Raw genomic sequence first — 20,929 nt, forward strand, 5'->3', positions numbered from 1 at the left:
GTCCTGGGGCACCCTGGGGAGGTTCCTGGGGGTCTCGGGGGAGATTCCGGAGAGTTTTTTTTGGGGGGGGGGGGGTCCCTGGGGTCTCAAGGGGTTCCGGGGGGTCCCTGGGGGGCGCTGACCCCCCCCGGTGGCAGGAGTTCAAGGTGGAGGTGGAGAAGTCCTTCCTGTACACGCTGTACCACTCGCTGCACCACTACAAGTACCACACCTTCCTGCGCTGCAAGGACGAGGTGCGGACCCCCCCCCGGGACCCCCCGGGACCCCCCCCCAACCGGGACCCCCCCCGGGACCCCCCCCCCCATGTCACCCCCGTGTCCCCCCTGTCCCCCTGTGTCCCCGCCTGGTGGTCCCACCTCCTCCCTCCTGGTGGCCACCTCCCCTCGGTGCCCATCCCCACCCTGGGTGCCGACTGCATCTTGGTCATCACCTCCATCGTGGTGGCTACCTTTATTTTCGTGGCCACCTCCGTCTTGGTGGCCACTTCCACGTTGGTGGCCATCTCCCTGCTAGTGGCCACCTCCATCTCGGTCATCATCTCCACCTTGGTGGCTTCGTCTTCACAGTGGTGGCCACCTCCGTCTCGGTGCTCATTCTGGTGGCCATCTGTTATCATGGTGGCCACCTTCATCTCAGTGGCCACCTTCATCTCGGTGGCCACCTTCGTCTTGGTAGCCATTTCCACCTTGGTGGCCATTTCCACCTTGGTGGCCGTTTTCCACCTTGGTGGCCACCTTCATCTCATTGCCCATCTCCATCTTGGTGGCCACCTCTGTCTTGGTCACCGACTCCATTTTGGTGGCCATCTCCATCTTGTTGACCATCACCACCTTGGTGGCCGCTTCCATCTTGGTGGCCACCTTCATCTTGGTGGCCGTCGCTCTCAGTGTCCCCTCGCCCCACCTTGGTGGCCGTCTCCGTGGTGGTGGCCATCCCCATCGCTGTCCCTTCACCCCACCCTGGTGGCCATCCTCTTCACGTTGGTGGTCATCTTCATCGTGGCATCGAGTCTGTTGTGGTGGCCACCTCCATGGTGGCGGCCACCCCCATCTTGGTGGCCACCTCCTTTGCAGTCACCATTTCCACCTTGGTGACCATAATGGTGGCCACCTCCATCTTGGTGGCCCCGTCCCCATGGTGGTGGCCACCTCCACCCTGGTAGCCACCTCTATCACAGTGGCCATTCCCATCCTGGCATCAATTCCATGGTGGTGACCACCAAGATGGAGGTGACCATCAACATCTTGGTGGCCACCTGCATCTTGGTGGCCCCGTCTCCATGGTGGTGGCCACCTCCATCTTGGTAGCCACCTCTATCACAGTGGCCATCTCCATGGTGGTGGCCACCTCCTTCATGGTGATGGCCACCAAGACGGAGGTGGCCATCTCCATCTTGGTGGCCATCTCCATCTTGGTGGCCATCTCCATTCCATTGACCATCTCCGTTTCGGCGGCCATCTTGTTGCCCGTGGCCATCTTGGTGCCCACCTCCATCTTACTTCCCATCTCCATGGTGATGACCACTTCCATCTTGGCAGCCCCATCTTGCTCCCTGCAGCCATCTTGTTGCCCACCTCCATCTTGGCAGCCATCTTGGTGCCCATGGCCATCTTGTTGCCCACCTCCATCTTGGTGGCCATCTTGCTCTCTACCTCCATCTTGGTGACCATCTCTATGGTGGTGACTGCTTCCATCTTGGCCATCTCGCTCCCTGCGGCCATCTTGTTGACCACCTCCATCTTGGTGACCATCTCCACTGCAGTGACCATCTCTGTCTTGGTGGCCATCTTGCTGCTCACCTCCATCTTGGTGCCCACCTCCATCTTGGTGACCGTCTCCATTGTTTGACCACCTCCATCTTGGTGCCCACCTCCATCTTGCTTTCCATCTCCATGGTGGGGGCCACCTCCATCTTGGTGACCATCTCCATTCCATTGACCACCTCCATCGTGGCGGCCATCTTGTCGCCCGTGGCCATCTTGGTGCCCACCTCCATCTTGCTGCTCATCTCCGTCTTGGCGGCCATCTTGCTCCCCACCTCCACCCTTTAGCCCCCCTCCACCCCCCCGCCCTCCCTCCCCGCTGTCCCCCCCCGCCCCCGTTGTGACGCGCGGTGTCCCGCAGACGACGGCCATCGAGGGGCAGGACGAGGACCTGGGGCAGGAGGAGGTGGTGCAGCAGTGCATGCGCAACCAGGCCTGGCTCGAGCGCCTCTTCGACTCCTTCAGCGACCTCCTGGCCCAGGCCCAGACCAAGTGCGCCTGACCCGCGGCGGGGACCCCCCCCGGGCACCGACACCCCCCCCGCCGTGGGGACGGCCCCCCCGGGACTGGGGACAGAGCCCGGCGCTGGGGACGGACCCCCGGGCTGGGGCTGGAGCTGGCCCCCCCCCCCCCAGGCCGCAGCCGGCCCCTCGAGCGGGGGGCGCTTCCCGGACGGGGACCCCCCGCGGGGCCCCCCGGGGGTGGGGACATCCCCTGGGGACACCGCGCATCCCCACCGCGACGTGGGGGTGCCCCCCGGGGTGGGGACGGACCCCCAGGGCTGGGACGCGTCCTGGGTGGGGGCAGCCTTCGGGTGGGGACGGGGACACCCCCGGGGGGGACGCCCTTCGGGGGGACACGCCGCCCCCCAGCCCACGCACCCCCCCCTCCACGCGGGACCCCCATTGGGTCCCCGCGGCCCCCCCGCTTTGGGGGCAGCCCCCGCCACGGGACACGCCCCCCCTCTAGGACTGGGGTCCCCGCTTGTGACCCCCCCGCCTCAAAGGGGCGTCCCCCACCCCCCGAGGACCCCTCCTTTTTTTGGGGGGGGGGCCCATGGGCTTTGGGTGAGGACCCCCCCCCCAAAAAAAAAGGGCGCCCCCGGCGGAGAACCCTTATTTATATATATATGTATAAATGTCTATTTAGTAGCCTCTGTCTCTCCGGCTGGGGGGGGGGGCACTCAAATTTCGGGGTCCCCCCCTCCGGGGAGGGGGACGCCCAAAAGCGGGGTCCCCTTTGCCCCCCCACCTTGGGACTCCCCCACCCCGGCCACAGGGTTATTTCGGGAGGGGGGCACCTTTTTTGGGGGCCCCCCCTCCATTGGGACCAGCCCGCCCCCCCCCCGGGGAGGGGGTCCTGTATATAAGTATTAAGGGGGGCTTAAAAAGAAAAGGGGGGGCCCCATGCCAAGGGATGGGGGGGCCCCCAAAAGGACCATCGCCCCCCCCCGGAGCCCCCCCATGAGCTATTTATTGCCAAGCTGCCCCCCCCCGTCTGGAACGGAGTGGGGGGTGCAAGGGGCCCCCCCGCCCCCTGCAGGGTTTTGGGGCACGGGGGGTTGTACATAGTGTATAGGGTCAAAGTCTATGTATCATATTGTATCGCCGGATTTGCCCCCCCGTTCCCCCCCCGAGCCGGATTTGCCCCCCCGGGCACATTTGCCCCCTCCCCACCCCCCGGGTTAATCCCCTTTCCCACCCCCCAGGGCACATTTGCCCCTCCCCCCGGGGCAGTTTCCTCCCCCTCCGTGGGGCAATTTGCCACCCCCCTCCCCAAAATTACCCCGCCCCCAGGGCAGATCGCCCCCCCTCGTTTTTTTTTTTCATTTCATTTTTTTTTAATTATTATTATAATTATTATTATATATATTGGGGGCCCCCAGCCCCCCCAAACTCCTCCTCCCCCCCCTTTCAAGCGTTGTCGCCCCCCACCCTCCCCCTTCCCCCCAAAATCGCCCCAATCTGGGACCCCCCCGGGCCGGGGGGGTGGGGGGGGGGGGGGGGGGGTTTGGGGTGCCCCCCGTGTCCCCCCCCCCCCCCTTTTCTACGGTGTATCGTGTCGGGCCGTGTCGTGGGTGTTGCCGAGACCTTTTTATCGTTCCCGAGTGTCCTCGTTCTTGGGGGAGGGGGGCACGGGGGGTTTGGGGGGGGCACAGGGATTTGGGGGGGGTAAAGGGCTTGGGGGGGGCACAGGGGTTTTTTAGGGGCACAGGAGTTTGGGGTGGGCATAGGGTTTGGGGGGGCACAGGGATTTGGGAGGGGCATGGGGATTTGAGGGGGTCACAGGGTTTGGGGAGGGGGCAAAAAATTTGGGGGTTAAAGGGTTTTGGGGGGCACAGGGTTTTGGGGGGTAATAAATTTTTGGGGGGGGATGGTTTTGGAGGGGGTAAAGTGTTTGGGGAAGGGGAAAAAGGTTTGGGGGGGTTAAAGGGTTTGGGGAGGGGGCACAGGGTTTGGGGGGGCACGGGGATTTGGGGGGACACAGGATATGGGGAGGGGCAAAAGGTTTGGGGGCGGTTAAAGGGTTTGGGGGGCACAGGGTGTTGGGGGGGGGAAGGGGTTTGCGGGGTGGGGAAATGGTTTGGAGGGGGGTAAAGGGATTGGGGAAGGGGCAAGAGGTTTGGGGTGGGGCACCTATTTTTGGGGGGGACCCAGGATTTGGGTAGAGGGCAAAAAGTTTGGGGGGATTTTTAAAGGGTTTTGGGGGGTTGTGTGGGATGGGGCACTCGGATTGGGGGGGGGCAGGGACCCGAAAATGGGGGGTGGGGGAGGGGTGGGGGAGGAACTGGGGCTGGGGGGGCGGCAAGATGGCCGCCGGGGGGTGCGGGGGAACTTCCTGTGCTGACCGGATCCAAGATGGCCGCCTGGACCGCGAGGGCGGGACTTCCGGCTCAGGAGCCGTCCCCAAATGGACACGGGGCGGCCAAGGGGGCGGGATTTCCTGTTCGGAGGGATCCAAGATGGCCGCAGAAGGCGGGACTTCCTCTTCTGGTGTGAAAAGGGGGCGGGACTTCCTGTTCTGCTGCGAAAAATGGGCGGGACTTCCTCTTCTGGTGTGAAAAGGGGTGGGACTTTCTGTCCGGGCCTACCTGAGCAGACAGGACTTCCGGTTTGACTGCAGCTGGAGTGGGCGGGACTTCCTGCTCGAGATGCTCCAAGGGGGCGGGACTTCCTTTAATGGGGACCCCCAAGGGAACGGGGCTTCCTGCGGAGATTCCCAGGGCCCCACACGTGGTGAATTCTGGAAAGGCCCCAAAATTTGGGGGCCCCATTTTGGGGTTCCCATCTCCGGGGAGCCTCTCGGGGGGGTGCGGCCGATTTTGGGTCGGAATCCCCCAATTTTGGAGTTCCCAAATCCGTGGGGGCCGTTTCGGGGCCCGGAACCCAACTCCGCGGTTTCCGGTTCCGGGGGACCCAATTCCGCGCTGCACCGAGGAGGGGCGTGGCGCGTGCTATGCACGCCCCGCCCACCCGCCTCGCCCCCGTGTGACGTCGCCATGGCAACGCCGCGGGCCCGCCCCCGCCCCCTGCTCCCGCCGTGCTCCGCGCCGCGCGGGGGCTGCCGGGAGTTGTAGTTCCGGGGCCCCGCCTCCCCGTGGGGCGCTCCCGGCGTGCCCCGCGCGGCCCCGCCCCCGGCGCAGCGGAGCGGGGTAAGATGGCGGCGGGGGCGGCCGGGCCCGGGCCGCGGGGCTTTGGGGCGAAAACGGGGGATTTCGGGCAAAAACCCCGGGGGGGGTGGGGCCAGAGCGGGGGCTGGGGCGAAACCGGGGGAGTTGGGGCGAAACGGGGGGGGTTGGGGCGGGAACGGGGGGTTTGGGGGGAGAAGGGGGGATTTGGGGCAAGAACGGGGGATTTGGGGCAAGAACGGGGGATTTGGGGCAAGAACGGGGGATTTGGGGCAAGAACGGGGGATTTGGGGCAAGAACGGGGGGTTTGGGGGGAGAAGGGGGGATTTGGGGCAAGAAGGGGGATTTGGGGCAAGAACGGGGGATTTGGGGCAAGAACGGGGGATTTGGGGCAAGAACGGGGGGTTTTGGTGAAGAATGGGGGTTTTGGTGAAGAATGGGGGGTTTTGGGGAAGAATGGGGGTTTTGGGGAAGAATGGGGGTTTTGGGGAAGAATGGGGGGTTTGGGGCAAGAATGGGGAGTTGGGGTTAAGAGTGGGGTAGTTTGGGGCGAGAATGGAGGATTTGGGGCAATTACGAGGAGTTTTGGGGAAGAATGGGGGGTTTGGGGCAGGACCGAGGAGTTTGGGGTGAGAAACGGGGGATTTGGGCAAGAACGAGAGAGCTGATGGAAAAATTGGGGATTTGAGGCAGGAACGCGAGGTTTGGGGCGAGAATGGGGGATTTGAGGAGGGAGTGGGGCATTTGGGGCGAGAATGGGGGATTTAGGGCATTTGGGTCCAGAATGGGGGTTTTTGGGGCCGGAACGGGAGACTTTGGGGCAGGAATGCGGAAAATAGGGAAAAAATGATTTGACGCCAGATTGGGGAGATTTGGGGCAAGAAAGGGGGTTTGGGGTCCAAAGAGGGGATTTGGGGCAAAACAGCGGGATTTGGGGCAGGGGTGGGGGGTGGGGGAAGTTGTTTTGGGGAAAGGGTGAATTTGGGGCAGAAAAGGGGGGATTTGGGGTCGGAAGGAGGAATTGGGGCAGCACGGGGAAGTTTTGGGGCAGAAAAGGGGGAATTGGGTGGAAAAAGGGGATTTGGGGGTGAAAAATGAGGGATTTGGGGGTCAGGAAAAGGAGATTTTGGGGTGAGAAAGGGAATTCGGTGAGAAAGGGGTTTGGGGTGAGGAACGGGGGGATTTGGGGGCAGAAAAGGGGATTTGGGGCGAGGAAGGAGAAATCTGGGGGAAAAAAGGGATTTGGGGCGGGAAGTGGGGATTTGGGGTGTGAAAAGTGGAAATTTGGGCAGAAAATGGGGAATTTGGGGTGCAAAAGGGAGTTTGGGGCAGAAAATGGGGAATTTGGGGCAGAAAATGGGGAATTTGGGGCAGAAAATGGGGAATTTGGGGCAGAAAATGGGGAATTTGGGTGCAAAAGGGAGTTTGGGGCAGAAAACGGGGAATTTGGGGCAGAAAATGGGGAATTTGGGGCAGAAAATGGGGAATTTGGGGTGCAAAAGGGGGAAATTTGGGTGTAAAAGGGGGAAATTTGGGTGTAAAAGGGGGAAATTGGGGTGCAAAAGAGGGAATTTGGGGCATAAATGGGGAAATTTGGGGCAGAAAAGGGGGAATTTGGGTGTGAAAGGAGAAATTTGGAGTGCGAAAGGGGGAATTTGGGGCGAAAAGCGGCACATTTGGGGCGGGAAAGGGGGAGTCCGGGGTGGGGAGGGGGAATTCGTGGTGTAAAGGGGGGATTTGGGGCGTATAAAGGGAAAAACGGGGAGAAAAAGGAGGAATTTGGGGCGTGAAATGTGGAATTTGGGGCATAAAAGGCGGAATTGGGGGCAGAAAAGGGACTTTGGGGTGGGGTGGGGGGATTCTGGGGCACAAAAGCGGGGATTTGGCTGCAGCCAAGGGGGTCGGGGGGGCAGAACGGGGGATTTGGGGCCGGGGGAGGGGTCCCGGTGGGGTGGGGGCGCTGCACCCCCCACCCCCCCTTTTACCCCCCCCCCCCCCCCCCTTTTACCCCCCCCCCCCCCCCCCCCCCCCAGGCGTCCCCATGGAGGAGGAGGAGAAGCCCCCGGGGCGCGAGGAGCCGGCGGGGCCCGGGGACGAGGGGGGCCCCGGCGAGGCCCCCCGGACCCCGAGGGCCCCCTGTGCCCCCTGCTGGTAGGAGCTGGGGGGTGGGGGCGGGGGGGGGGCATTTTTGGGGGGTCTCCCCCTCTTTAATGCCCCCCCCCCCCAAATACCCCCCCAGGAGGCCCTGCAGCGCCTGGGCAGCGGCGCCCTGACGGCCTGGGCCGGCCCCGCAGGTAACGGGGGGGGCCCAAAATCACCCCGACACTGGGGGGGGGGGGCAAAATGGGACCCCGATATTGGGGGGGGTCCCCAAAATGGCACCCCAAAATGGGGGGGTGCCCCCCAAATGGCACCCCAAAATGGGGGGGGTCCCCAAGGTGTCACCCCAAAATGGGGGTCCCTGTGCCCCCCAAATGGCACCCCAATATTGGGGGGTCCCCAAAATGTCACCCCAAAATGGGGGTCCCTGTGTGGCACCCCAAGGTCCCCGTCACCCCAAAATGGGGGGGGGTCCCTGCGCCCCCCCCCCAAATGGCACCCCAGTAGTGGGGGGGGTCCCCAAAATGGCACCCCGCTGGCACCCCAAAATGGGGGGTCCCCAAGGGTCCCCAAAATGGGGGGGTCCCTGCGCCCCCCAATGGCACCCCAATAGTGGGGGTCCCCAAAATGTCACCCCAAAATGGGGGGGGTCCCTGCGCCCCCCAAATGGCACCCCAGTAAGGGGGGGTCCCCAAGGTGTCACCCCAAAACGGGGGGTCCCTGCGCCCCCCCCCCAAATGGCACCCCAATATTGGGGGGTCCCCAAAACGTCACCCCAGTGGGGGGGTCCCACAGCCCCCCAAATGTCGCCCCAACCTCAGGGGGGTCCCCGTGTCCCCTGGCGTCGCCTCAACGTGGGGGGCCCCCCCCCCCCCCCCCCCATCCCCGGGACCCCCCAGCCCCCCCAACCCCCCTGACACCCCCCCCCCCCCAGACGCGCTGAGGAAGAGGACGGCGCGGCAGCGATGGTGCTGGGGACCCCGCGCTGAGGGCGGCCCGGTGAGTGGGGGCGGCCCAGTACGGTCCCAGTATATCCCAGTACATCCTAGTACGGCCTAGTGCAACCCTAGCACATCCCAGTACGGTCCCAGTGCAATCCCAGTACATCCCAGTACGGTCCCAGTGCAATCCCAGTACATCCCAGTACGGTCCCAGTGCAATCCCAGTACATCCCAGTGCAATCCCAGTACGTCCCAGTGCAATCCCAGCGCACCCCAGGATGTCCCGGTGCGTCGCGGCCCAACCAGATACGTCCCAGTATGCCCCAGTGCAGTCCCAGCATGTCCCAGTGCAGTCCCAGTATGTCCCAGTGCAGTCCCAGTATGTCCCAGTGCAATCCCAGTGCATCCCAACCCGTCCCAGTTCATCCCAGTATGTCTTAACACGCTTAATCGCGTTCCTGGATGTCCCAGTACATCCCATTGCACTCCAGTCTGTCCCAGTGACTTTTGGTATGCCGCACTGCGTCCCAGTACACCCCAGTACATCCCAATACAGTGCATCCCAGTCTGCCCCAGTCCAGCCCAGTGCATACCAGTATATCTCAGTATGTCCCAGTACATTGCTGGACCATCCCAGTATATCCCAGTACATCCCAATATGGTGCATTCTGGGGTATCCAAGCACATCCCAGTCTGGCCCAGTCCATCCCAGTGCATCCCAGTCTTGCCCAGTGCATCCCCAGTCTGGCCCAGTGTTTCCCAGTCTGGCCCAGTGCAGTCCCAGTGTATCCCCAGAACATCCCAGAACATCCCAGTGCTTCCCAGTCTGGCCCAGTGCATCCCCAGTCCAGCCCGGAGCATCCCAGTGCACCCCCAACCTGTCCCAGCCTATCCCAGTGCATCCCAGTTCCCTCCCAGTGCCTCCCCAGTCCAGCCCAGTACGTTCCCAGTCTGTCCCAGTCCATCCCAGTGCATCCCCAATGCATCCCCAATCGATCCCAGTCCAGCTCAGTGCGTGCCCAGTCTCTCCCAGTGCCCCCCAGTTCCCTCCCAGTCTCTCCCAGTGCCCCCCAGTTCCCTCCCAGCTCCTCCCAGTACCCCCAGTTCCCCCCAGTCCCTCCCAGTCCCCCCCAGCAGCATCCCCCTCCCCCCGGAGCACCCCATCCCCCCCGCCGTGCTGTGGGGGTGCTGTGGGGGTCGCCCCCTCGTGCCCCCCCCCCAGTCTGTGCCCCCCCCCAATTTTTGTGCCCCCCCCCAGGTCCCCGAGGGGCTGCCGGGGGCCCTGGAGCTGCTGCAGCAGAGCTGCGGCGCCGCGCTGCGCGCGCACCTGGGGGGCGCCGGGTGAGCGGGGGGGCGCGGGGGGGGCGCGGGGGGTGTGGGGTGGTGGGAGGGGGCATGGGGGGGGTCATGGGGGGTGTGGGGGGGCCACTGGGGGTGTGGGGGGGATGTGGGGGGCACGGGGGGGGCACAGGGGGGCGTGGGGGGGCGTGGGGGGGCCATGGGGGATGTGGGGGGGGCGGGGGGGGGTCATGGGGTGGTGGTAGGGGGCGTGGGGGGGCTGTGGGGTGGTGGGGGGGGGCGTGGGGGGGGGAGGGGGCATGGGGGGGTCGTGGGGTGGGGGGGGGGGTCATGGGGTGGTGGTGGTGGGGGGGGGTGTATGGGGGGTGGGGGGGGCGTGGGGGGGCACAGGGGGGTCATGGGGGGTGGGGGGCCGTGGGGGGGGGGGGGGCGTGGGGGGGTCATGGGGGGTGGGGGGGGTCGGGGGGGTTGTGGCATGGGGGGGGCATGGGGGGTCGTGGGGGCGGGGGGGGGCACATGGGGCGTGGGGGGGCACAGGGGGGGTGTGGGGGGGCCATGGGGGGCGTGGGGGGGGGCATGGGGTGGTGGGGGGGGCATGCGTGCGGGGGGGGGGTCCCCAGCCCCCTGCACCCCCTGACCCCCGCCCCCCCCCCGCAGCGAGGAGGAGGAGCTGGAGCTGGTGGCCGAGGTGCGCCTGGGGGACGGCGACGGCGCCGCCTCGGGGCTGCTGCGGCGCCAGCGCCCCTGGAGGGACCCCAAAGGAGGTGGGGGCGCGGGGGGGCTGGGGGGAGATGGGGTCTTTGGGGGGGGAATGGGGTGGGGGGGAATGGGGGGTCTGGGGGGGATAACTGGGGAGGTGGGGGGGCAGTGGGGGGGGCAGTGGGGTATGGGGAGAATGGGGGGGCTTTGGGGGGGGATGGGGGTCCTGGGGCCTTGGGGGTAATTCAGGGGGGGCTTAGGGGGTGCCGGGGGGATGTGGGGCCAGATCCTTTGCGGGGGGGGGGGGTTGGGTGGTGCATTTGGGGGGGGGGGTCACACTGCGCTGCCCCCCGTAACCCCCATTTCCCCCCCAGGCCGCCTGCCCGGCTCTTCGGCGCGGCGCTGGCGAGCGCCCGGAGCCCCCCGGCCCCCCCCGGCCCGACGCCCCCGGGGACGCCCCGGGGACCCCCCGGCCCCGCCGCTGCCCCACCGGACCCGCCGCGCCCCCCGCGCCCCCCCGCCGGGCCGGCCCCGGCGGCCCCGAGGCCCCCGGGTGGCGGCGGCCGGGGGGGCCGGGGGGCAGCAACGCCCCCAGGGCCCCCCGGCCCCCCGGGAGGAGGCGGCGCCGCCGCGGGGGCCCCCCCGAGAAAGCCGACTGCTCTTCCTCCTCCTCCTCCTCCTCCTCCTCTTCGTCCTCCTCCTCCTCCTCCTCCTCTTCCTCCCGCTCCTCCTCGCAGCCCGCCGCCGCGCCCCCCGCCGCCGCCGCCGCCCCCCGCTCGCCCCCCCTGGATATTTATGACCCCTTCCACCCCACCGACGAGGACGCGGCGGCGGCGGCGGCGGCGGCCGGGGGCGGCGAGTTCGCCTACCCCCCCGCCGGCGGCGGGCGCCCCCCGGGCAGGAGGCGGAGGGGGCAGGACCAGAAGTACGACCCCTTCGAGCCCACCGGCTCCAACCCCCAGCTCCTCCCGCAGCAGCCCCAGCCCCGAGGAGGAGGAAGAGGAGGAGGAGGAGGAGGAGGAGGAGGAAGAGGAGGAGGAGGAGGAGGACGAGGAGGAAGAGGAGGAGGAGGAGGACGAGGAGGAGGAGGACGAGGAGCCCCCCGCCCGCCCCGACGTCTCGCACAGCATCAGCCGCATCTCCGAGACCTTGGCCGGCATCTACGACGACAACAGCCTGAGCCAGGACTGCGAGCGCGAGCCGGCGCCGGGCGGGGGGCTCCCCGCCGCCCCCCCGACCCCCCGACCCCCCCCGGGAGCCGCCGACTCCACGCTGCCCGAGGAGGACGAGGACGATGAGGAGGAGGGACGACGACGAAGGCCCCGAGGCCCCCCGCGCCGCCGCGTCTTCGTGGTGGCCTCGGCCGCGCGCCCCGAGCCCGAGGGGCGCCCCAAGCTGGAGGTGGTGGCCGCCGGCAACCCCAAACCCCCCCCAGCACCGCGCCGCCGCCGGGGGGGCCCGGCTCCTCCGGCGCCCCCCAGGCCCCCAAGGGCGGCCGGCACCGGGCCGGGGGGCGCTCGGCGCGAGTGGGGCCGCGGCGACGGCGACTCGGAGATCGAGGAGGGCGAGATCGTCAACCCCGAGGACGAGCGCTACAGCCCCCTGCGGCTCTTCCGCGGCACCGCCGCCGGCGCCGGCGGCGCCACGGGCGGGGGCGCCCCGCCGAGCCCCCCCCGCGCCCCCGCCTGCCCGAGGGCGACGATTTCCTCTCCCTGCACGCCGACTCCGACGACGAGGGCGACTTCGGCGCCGACAGCCAGCCCGAGCCGCGCTGGAAGAGCGGCGCCGACCTGCGCCGCAAGATCCTGGCCCAGCGCCGCCCGCGCTCCCCGGCCAGCGCCGGCTCGCGGAAGAAGGCCAAGAGGTCGCGGGAGCGCTCCTGGGGGGCGGCGCCAAGCCCCCCCCCCGAACCCCCCGGCGCCGGCCAAGAGCAAGGAGCGGCGGCGCCGGGGGGTCCCGCCGCGGTCGCGCCGCCGGTCCTGGTCGCGGGGCCGGCGGTCGCGGTCGCGGGGGAGAAGCGGCGGCGGCGGCGGTCGGGCAGCGGCGAGCGGCCCCCCGGCGCCCGCGGCACAAGGACAAGCACCGGGGCGCCGAGGGGGGGCAAGAAGAAGAAGAAGCAGCGCTCGCGCTCCCGCTCCCGCCGCCCCGCCGCCTCCCCGCCGCCCGCACCCCTCGCACCCCCCGGCCTCGTCGTCGTCGTCGTCGCGGCACGAGGGCAAGGCGGAGAAGGGCCCCCGGCGCGGGGGGCGCGGTGGTGCCCCCTCCATCCAGGAGCTGAACGACGCCGACCTCTTCGCCATCAAGCGCACCATCACCGTGGGGCGGCGCGAGGGCTCGCCCGAGGCCGGGCGGCCGCGGCAGCCCCCCCAGCAGCGCGAGGTGCTCTACGACTCCGAGGGGCTCAGCTTCGAGGGGGTCGGACCGCGAGGCCGCCCCCGGCAGCCGCCCCCCGCGGCCCCCAGCCCGGCCGGCGGCGGCGGCGACGCCAAGGCGGCCAAGGAGAAGGATCGGAAGCGCGGGCACGGCGAGGAGCGGGCCGGGGGGCGCGAGAGGCACAAGAAGCGGCCGCGGGAGGCCCCCGGCGAGGCCGCCAGGAAGGAGAAGGCGGCGGCGGCCCCGAGCCCGGCCCCGGCCCCGGCCCCGCGCCGCGCCAAGGGCGGCCCCAAGGAGCCCGGCGAGCCCAAGGGCGCCCCGGCGCGCAGGGTGAAGCTGCAGTCCAAGGTGGCCGTGCTGATCCGCGAGGGCGTCAGCTCCACCACCGCCAAGGACGGCGGCGGCGGCGGCGGCTCCATCGGCGTCAAGTTCAGCCGCGACGCCGAGAGCCGCGCGCCCTTCCTCAAGCCGGACGAGAAGGCGGCGGCGGGCGGCGAGGGCAAGGCCGGGGGGGCAGAGCCGAGCCCCCTCCCTCCCCAAGGAGCCGGGGGGCAAGAGCAAGAAGCCCAAGGGCACCAAGAGCAAGGGCGGGCTGAAGAAGACCAAGGGCGCCGGCGGCAAGGCCAAGGCGGGCGGCGAGGCGAGGAAGAGGAAGAAGGCGAAGGCCAAGGGCGCGCTCAAGAAGTCCAAGGCCGACAGCTGCAGCCAAGGCACCGGCGGCGCCCCCCCGCGCCTCCCCGCGCCCCTCGAGCCGGCCTGGTCGGGCTCCGAGAAGTCGGGGGGCAGCCCCAAGCCCCAGAGCCCACTGCCGGCCGCCCCCCAGCTCCCCAAGGGCGGGGGGGCGGGGGCCGCCCCGGCCGCGACCACGACGACGACGACGGCGGCGGCGGCGGCGCCACCGGTCCCCGCGGCCGCGCCGGCGGAGCGGGAGCTGACGCCGGACTCGCAGACGGTGGACAGCAGCTGCAAGACGCCCGACGTCTCCTTCCTGCCCGAGGAGGGCACCGGCAGCGCCGGCAGCGCCGCGGGACCCCCGGCCATGGGGGCGGCCCCCCGCGGCGGCGGCGACCGACCCCCCCCGCCGAGCCCGAGGCCGACAGCCGCTCGGAGCCCAAGGAGGAGCCGGGGCGGCCGCTGGGGCCGGCGGCGGCGCCGGTGGCCTGGAACCTGCAGGGCGGCGTGGACTGCGCCACCAGCGGCGTGCTGGCACGTAGGTGGCCCCCCCGGCGTGTGTTGTCCCCCGCCCCGCCCCCGTGTCCCCGTCCCCATCCGGCCCCCGCGCGCTGACGGTGTCGGCCCGCAGTGACGGCGCTGCTCTTCAAGATGGAGGAGGCCAACCTGGCCAGCAGGGCCAAGGCGCAGGAGCTGATCCAGGCCACCAACCAGGTGGGGACACCACGGCGTCACCGGGGGTGCCCCAGGGGGGCGGGGGTCCTGGGGGGTGCGGGGCGGTCTGTGGAGGTGGTGGGCACACAACGGAGATGGGGGGCAGCCAACGGAGGCGATGGGCGCCCAACAGAGGTGATGGGCACCCAACAGTGTTGATGGACACGCAATGGTGTTGATGGGTACCCAACAGTGTTGATGGGCACCCAGTGGTGTTGAAGGACACCCAACGGTGTTGATGGGCACCCAATGGAGCTCAATGGCATCAAATGGTAGTGGGCACCCAATGGGGGCGATGGGTGCTCTGTGGAGGTGATGGGCACCCAGTGGAGGTGATGGGCACCCAACAGTGTTGATGGGTGTCCAATAGAGGTGATGGGTATTCAGTGATGTTGATGGGCACCCAGCGATGTTGATGGGCACCCAGCAGTGTTGATGGGCACCCAACAGCGTTGAAGGGCACCCAACAGTGTTGAAGGGCACCCAGTGGAGGTGATGGGAACCCATTGGAGATGATGGGCACCCAATAGTGTTGATGGGCACCCAACAGTGTTGATGGGCACCCAACAGCGTTGAAGGGCACCCAACAGTGTTGAAGGGCACCCAGTGGAGGTGATGGGAACCCAGTGGAGATGATGGGCACCCAATAGTGTTGATGGGCACCCAACAGCATTGGTGGGCACCCAACGGAGGTCATTGGCGTCAAGTGGTGATGGACACCCAATGGAGGTGATGGGTGCTCTGTGGTGGTGATGGGCACCCAACGGTGTTGATGGGCACCCAACGGTGTTGATGGGCACCCAGTGGTGTTGAAGGGCACCCAGTGGTGTTGATGGGCACCCAACAGTGTTGATGGGCACCCAACGGAGGTGATGGGCACCCAGTGGTGTTGAAGGGCACCCAATGGTGTTGATGGGCACCCGATGGTGTTGAAGGGCACCCAATAGTGTTGAAGGGCACCCAATGGTGTTGAAGGGCACCCAACGGTGTTGATGGGCACCCAGTGGGGGTGATGGGCACCCAGTGGGGGTGATGGGTGCTCCATGGTGGTGACAGGCACCCAACAGTGCTGATGGGCACCCAGTGGAGGTGACGACCGCCCCCAAGGTGACCTGAGCACCCTGATGGGGGTTCCCACCTCCCCCCTGTCCCCGCCCCCAATTTATGCCCCCCCCTTTCCCTTGCAGATCCTGAGCCACACCAAGCCGGCGCCCTCCCTGGGCACCCCCAGCCCCCCGCCCCCGCCGCCCACCCCCGGCCTCCCACGCGCCCCCCGTTCCTGCTGCACGGGGCCCTGCCGCTGGTGGGGTGCCCCTCGGCCCCCCCAACCCCACGGGGTTGCCCGGGCCGGGGGGGCCCAGCGGGCGGGGGAGGGGCCCTCTACGGAACCTCGTCCAGCACCGAGGGTGGCAAAAGGGACGGCAGCGTCACCTCCGAGGGGCGCGGGGACACCGACAAGGTCAGCAGGGGCGGGGGGTGGGGGGGGACGTGGGGCATCTGGTGGGGATGGGGCAACGCCGGGGGGGTGTCCCGTGGTGAGGGGGACATGGGGACACGGGGCGTATGGTGGGGACGAGGACACGGAGACGTGGGGTGGCCCGAAGGGACAGGGAGCGGCAGAGTATGGGACGTGTCGTGGCGATGGGGCCGTGGAGACGCGCGGCAATGTCACTGGGCTGCCCCGTGGTCACCGGGACGTGGGGACACGGGGTGACCCAAGGGGGCACGCGCGGTGTCCCGTGGTGATGAGGACGTGGGACGCGTCGTGGTCATGGGGACGTGGCGCGTGTCAGCGGGGTGTCCCGCGTCGAGAGGGGACACGGGGTGTCCCAAGGGGACAGAGATCGGTGGGACACGGGACGTTCCGTGGGGATGGGGACGTGGGGACGTGGGGCCGGTCAGTGGGGTGTCCTGCGTTGAGGGGGACGTGGGGACACGGGGGGTTCCATGGGGACACGGGGGTGTCCCAAAGGGACCAGGAATGGTGGGACGTGGGACGTGGGACGTGTCGTGGTCGTGGGGACAGGGGTGTCCCAAGGGGACGGGGACGTGGGTCGGCGCCATTGGGGTGTCCCGTGGCCACGGGGACGTGGGGATGCGGGGCGTGTCAGTGGGGCGTCCCGTGTTGGGGGGGACGTGGGGACACGGGGGGGTGTCCGTGGTCGTGAGGACGTGGGGCAATGTCGTTGGGGTGTCCGTGGTTTGGGGGACGTGGGGACGTGGGGATGGGGACGTGGGGGCAGGGGACAATGCCAGGGGGGTGTCCCATGTTGGGGGGCCACGGGGTGTCCCAAGGGGACAGGGATGGGCGGGACGTGGGACGTGTCCTGGTCCTGGGGACGTGGGGACGTGTGGGGCACGTCACTGGGGGTCCCGCGGTGACAGGGACGTGGGGACACGGGGGCGTCCCGCGGTGACAAAGAACAGTGGCACGTGGGACACGTGGTGGCAGGGACGCGGGTGCCCCGTGGTGATGGGGGACGTGGGGACGGGGACGTCTCCTGGGGACGGGGACACGGGTGTCCCGCGGCGAGGGGGGCAGCGACGTGGGGCGCCCCGCGGGGACAGGGGGTGGTGGCACCTGGGGCAGCTCCTGGTGACGGGGACCGAGGTGTCCCCCGGGGACCACGGCGACCCCCGGGGACGTGGGACGGGGCTGTCCCGCAGTGACAGGGGACACGTGGCGGTGGCACCTGTGGGACGCGGGTGGCAACGGGGTCCCGTGGTGGGGACGTGCTTTGTGTCCCCGGGGGCGGCCACGGGGACACGCGTGGCAAGGTGACGCAGCCTCGGTGGTGGCACTGGGGACACTGGTGACGGGGGAGTCCCGTGGTGGTGGCAGGGATGGTGTCGGTGGTGTCCCCTGGGGACGGGGACGGGGACGGGGACAGGGACGGGGACGGGGACGGGGACAGCGCGTGGTGGTGGTGGTGGCGATGGGGACGTGTTGTGTTGGTGACAAGGCCACCCCGTGGCGATGGGGACGTCCCCTTGGCGGCGACGAGGCCACCCGGAGGTGGCACTGCCGGTGGCGACGGTGGCGACGTCCCGCGTTGGGGACGTTCGGCGGTGGCAGCGGTTGGGGTGGCGCTGGGGACGCCCGGCGGGTGGGTGACGCGTGGCGGTGGCAGCAGCGGGGACGTCCTGTAGGGGTGACAGCGGGGTGGGGGGGTGGGGGGACGTGGGGTCAGCGCGCGGCGGTGACGCCTCCCGGTGGCCCCGGGGACGCCCCGTGGTGGTGGCACCCCCCCCCCCCCGTACCGGGGTCACCTCCAGGTGACACCACCGCGGCCGCCCCACGGCGGTGACCCTCGGGTGCCGACCCCCCCGCCCCCAGCCCCACCCCAAGGCCCCCAAACCCCCCTGAACCCCCCCAAAACTCCCCCAACCCCCCCCCGAATCCCCCCTGAATCCCCCTAAACCCCCCCCGAACCCCCCCAAACCCCCCTGAACCCCCTCCAAACCCCCCCTAAACCCCCCCTGAACCCCCATCCCCCCCAAACCCCCTCTGAACCCCCCCAACCCCCCCAAACCCCCTCTGAACCCCCCTGAACCCCCAAACCCCCCCCAAACCCCCTCTGAACCTCCCCAACCCCCCCCAACCCCCCCCTGAACCCCCTCCTCACCCCCCCCAACCCCCCCAAACCCCCCCCTGAACCCCCCCCAACCCCTCCCCAAACCCCCCAACCCCCCCAACCCCTCCCCAACCCCCCCCCCCCCCCCCAAACCCCCCCCAACCCCCCCCAAACCCCCCAACCCCCCCCCAAACCCCCCCCAACCCCCCCCCCAAACCCCCCCCCAACCCCCCCCCCCCAAAACCCCCCCAACCCCCCCCCCCCCAAACCCCCCCCAACCCCCCCCCAAACCCCCTCCCCCTTATCCCCCGAGCGTCCCCCCGCGGCGCGCGTCCCCCCCGTCCATGAGGCGCACTGCCCCCCCCCCCCACACCCCCTCCCGCACACCGCCCCCCCCCAGTACCTGCAGAAGCTGCACACGCAGGAGCGGGCGGTGGAGGAGGTGAAGCTGGCCATCAAGCCCTTCTACCAGCGCAAGGAGATCTCCAAGGACGAGTACAAGGACATCCTGCGCAAGGCCGTGCACAAGGTCAGCTGGGGGGGGGTTTATTTCGGGGGGGGGCACGAGGGGGTGTCCCCAACCCCCCCCCCTCGCTCGCCCCCCCCCCCAGATCTGCCACAGCCGCAGCGGGGAGATCAACCCGGTGAAGGTGAGCCGCTTGGTGGCCGCCTACGTGCAGCGCTACAAGTACTTCCGCCGCCGCCGCCGCCGCCCCGACGAGCCCGGGGGGCCCCCGCCGACCTGGGGGGCCCTGGACAAAGGGGGCCCCCCTGCCCATGCCCCCCTCTGAGCGACGCCCCCCCCCCCCCCCCAAAACCTCCCTGCTCCCGCAAAATTCGGGGAGGGGCGCGCGCGTGCATCCCCCCCCCCCCCCCTTCCTCATTTTTGGGGTGCTGGGGGGGGGTTTTGGGGGTGCCCCCCCTTCTTTTCTTGCCCCCCCCCCCCCTTGGTTTTACTCATTTAGCATGGTCTTTTTGGAGCCCCCCCTCCCCAAATGTGTCCCCCCCCCCCCCCCCCCCAAAATTCCTTCATAAACTGCCTTTAGCCACTTGGCTCCGCCTCTGCCTTTCGGGGGGGGGGGGGCTTAATTTGGGGGGGGGAGTTGGGGGTCCCCCCTTAATTGGGGGGTCGGGGGGGACCCCTTAATTTGGGGGGGCTGTGGGGGGACCCCTTAATTTGGGGGGGGGCTGCGGGGGGGACCCCTTAATTTGGGGACGGTTGGGGGGGGCAACCTTTAATTTGGGGGGGGGAGACCCTTTAATTTGGGGGGGGGAGGTTGGGGGTCCCCCCCTTAATTGCGGGGGGGTCGGGGGGACCCCTTAATTTGGGGGGAGGTTGGGGGGGACACCCTTTAATTTGGGGGGAGACCCCTTAATTTGGGGGGGGAGGTTGTGGGGGACCCCCTAATTTTGGGGGGGGGGGGCCTCATTAATTTGGGGGTTAAGGGGGGCGCCGCCTGGCCGATGGAGCTCCGTTGTTTTGGGGACCCCACTTTTGGGGAGGGGGGGCACGTGGGACCCCCCCCCGATTCCCTATGGGGCCCCCAATCTATAGGGCCCCCCCCCGGCAGCTCCACCCCACCACGGGGGCTCCTGAAACCCCCATAGGGCCCCCCCCAAACCTATAGGGCCCCCCAAAACCCGTAGCCCCCCCCCCACCAAATCTATAGGGCCCCCCAAAACCCGTAGCCCCCCCCCCCCTCAAATCTATAGGGGCCTTCCCAAACCTCTACCCCCCCCCAAATCTATAGGGGCCCCCAAAACTGTACCCCCCCCAAAACCCTATAGCCCCTCCCTCAAATCTCTAGAGCCCCCCCCCCCAAAATCTATAGGGGCAAACCTGTACCCGCCCTCCCCCCCCGAAGAAAACCCATAAGCCCCCCCCGAAACCTCCCCCCCCCCCAAACCTATAGAGACCCCCCAAGTCTATAGGGTCCACCTCTAGCCCCCCCCCCCCCCAAGTTGTAGCCCCCCCCCCCCCCAAAATCCTGCTGGCATTGAGCCCCTGCCCCCCCCCCAGCCCTATATGCCCCCCAGTCCCTATATGCCCCCCCACCCCTATATGCCCCCCCCAGTCCCTATATGCCCCCCCACCCCTATATGCCCCCCCCAGTCCCTATATGGCCCCCCAGCCACCATTAGGCCCCCCATAGCCCCCCCCAGCCCCTATATGCCCCCCCATTCCCTATAAGCCCCCCCCTGCCCCCGCCCCTATAAGGCCCCCCAGCCCCTAAATGCCCCCCGTCCCTAAGTGCCCCCCCCGCCCCTATATGCCCCCCCCAGCCCCTAAATGCCCCCCCCCAGCCCCTATATGCCCCCCCAGTCCCTATATGCCCCCCCAGTCCCTATATGGCCCCCCAGCCACCATTAGGCCCCCCATAGCTCCCCCCAGCCCCTATATGCCCCCCAGTCCCAGTCCCTATATGCCCCCCCGCCCCTATATGCCCCCCCAGTCCCTATATGGTCCCCCAGCCACCATTAGGCTCCCCCACCCTGCCCCCCAGCCCCAGCCCTATATGCCCCCCCATTCCCTATAAGCCCCCACCTGCCCCTATATGGCCCCCCAGCCCCTATAAGCCCCCACCTGCCCCTATATGGCCCCCCGCCCCTATAAGACGCCCCCCCCCCGCACACACTGGGGCCTCTTGCTTGGCCCCCAAGGAGCTGGGGGGGGGGGGGGCACAAAAATGTCCGGGGGGGCACAGGGGACACGAATGTCCCTTGGGGGGGGGGGGGGCGGGGGGGACACCGGAGAAGGCCCCCGTGGGCGGGGGGGGCACCACGTGATTTTTATTGGGGGGGGGGACGGGGACGGGGGGGGGTGACACCTGCGGGGCCCCCCGGGGCTGCTCCGGTTTCAGCCCCCCCGGGAAGGGGGGGGGGGGGGGGGGGACACACATTTGGGGGAGGGGGGGCGAAAATTAATGGGGGGGGGGCAAAATTAATGGGGGGGGGCAAAATTAATGGGGGGGGTCACAATGGGGGGGGTCTCAAATTTATGGGGGGTCCTTATATTTATGGGGGGGGGCACAATTAATGGGGGTCCCCATGCGGGGGGGGGGGGGGTTGGCAAACGTCCCCCCCCCCCCCCCCCCAACACCACGGGGGGGGGGTTGGCCTCGGTCCCGGCCTGGGGGGGACACGGGGGGGGACACCCGGGGGGGG

The 20,929-nt window shown here is 68.8% G+C and overlaps 2 protein-coding genes across 2 annotated transcripts in view; both read left to right on the forward strand.

Annotated features, from left to right (window-relative positions):
* Positions 1-2,399, forward strand: part of LOC136789378 (proline-rich protein 12-like) — a 35,813-nt gene extending 33,414 nt beyond the window's left edge. The window contains 2 exon segments of the mRNA XM_066989432.1: positions 138-233; positions 2,125-2,399. Of these exon segments, the coding sequence (XP_066845533.1) occupies positions 138-233; positions 2,125-2,265 (237 nt within the window). The 3' untranslated portion in view covers positions 2,266-2,399.
* A 2,173-nt stretch (positions 2,400-4,572) lies between these two features.
* LOC136789379 (splicing factor, arginine/serine-rich 19-like) lies at positions 4,573-18,582 on the forward strand. Its single transcript, XM_066989433.1, is given in 12 exon segments — positions 4,573-4,818; positions 7,631-7,685; positions 8,436-8,490; positions 9,691-9,773; positions 10,389-10,495; positions 10,805-11,386; positions 11,388-14,013; positions 14,107-14,189; positions 15,377-15,461; positions 15,464-15,648; positions 18,165-18,293; positions 18,376-18,582. Coding segments are annotated over 12 exon segments (4,416 nt in total). The 3' UTR covers positions 18,556-18,582.
* Positions 18,583-20,929: the final 2,347 nt, after the last annotated feature.

The sequence above is a fragment of the Anser cygnoides genome, unplaced genomic scaffold (assembly GCF_040182565.1).
Source record: "Anser cygnoides isolate HZ-2024a breed goose unplaced genomic scaffold, Taihu_goose_T2T_genome scaffold_44_1, whole genome shotgun sequence".
Taxonomy (NCBI): Eukaryota; Metazoa; Chordata; class Aves; order Anseriformes; family Anatidae; genus Anser; species Anser cygnoides.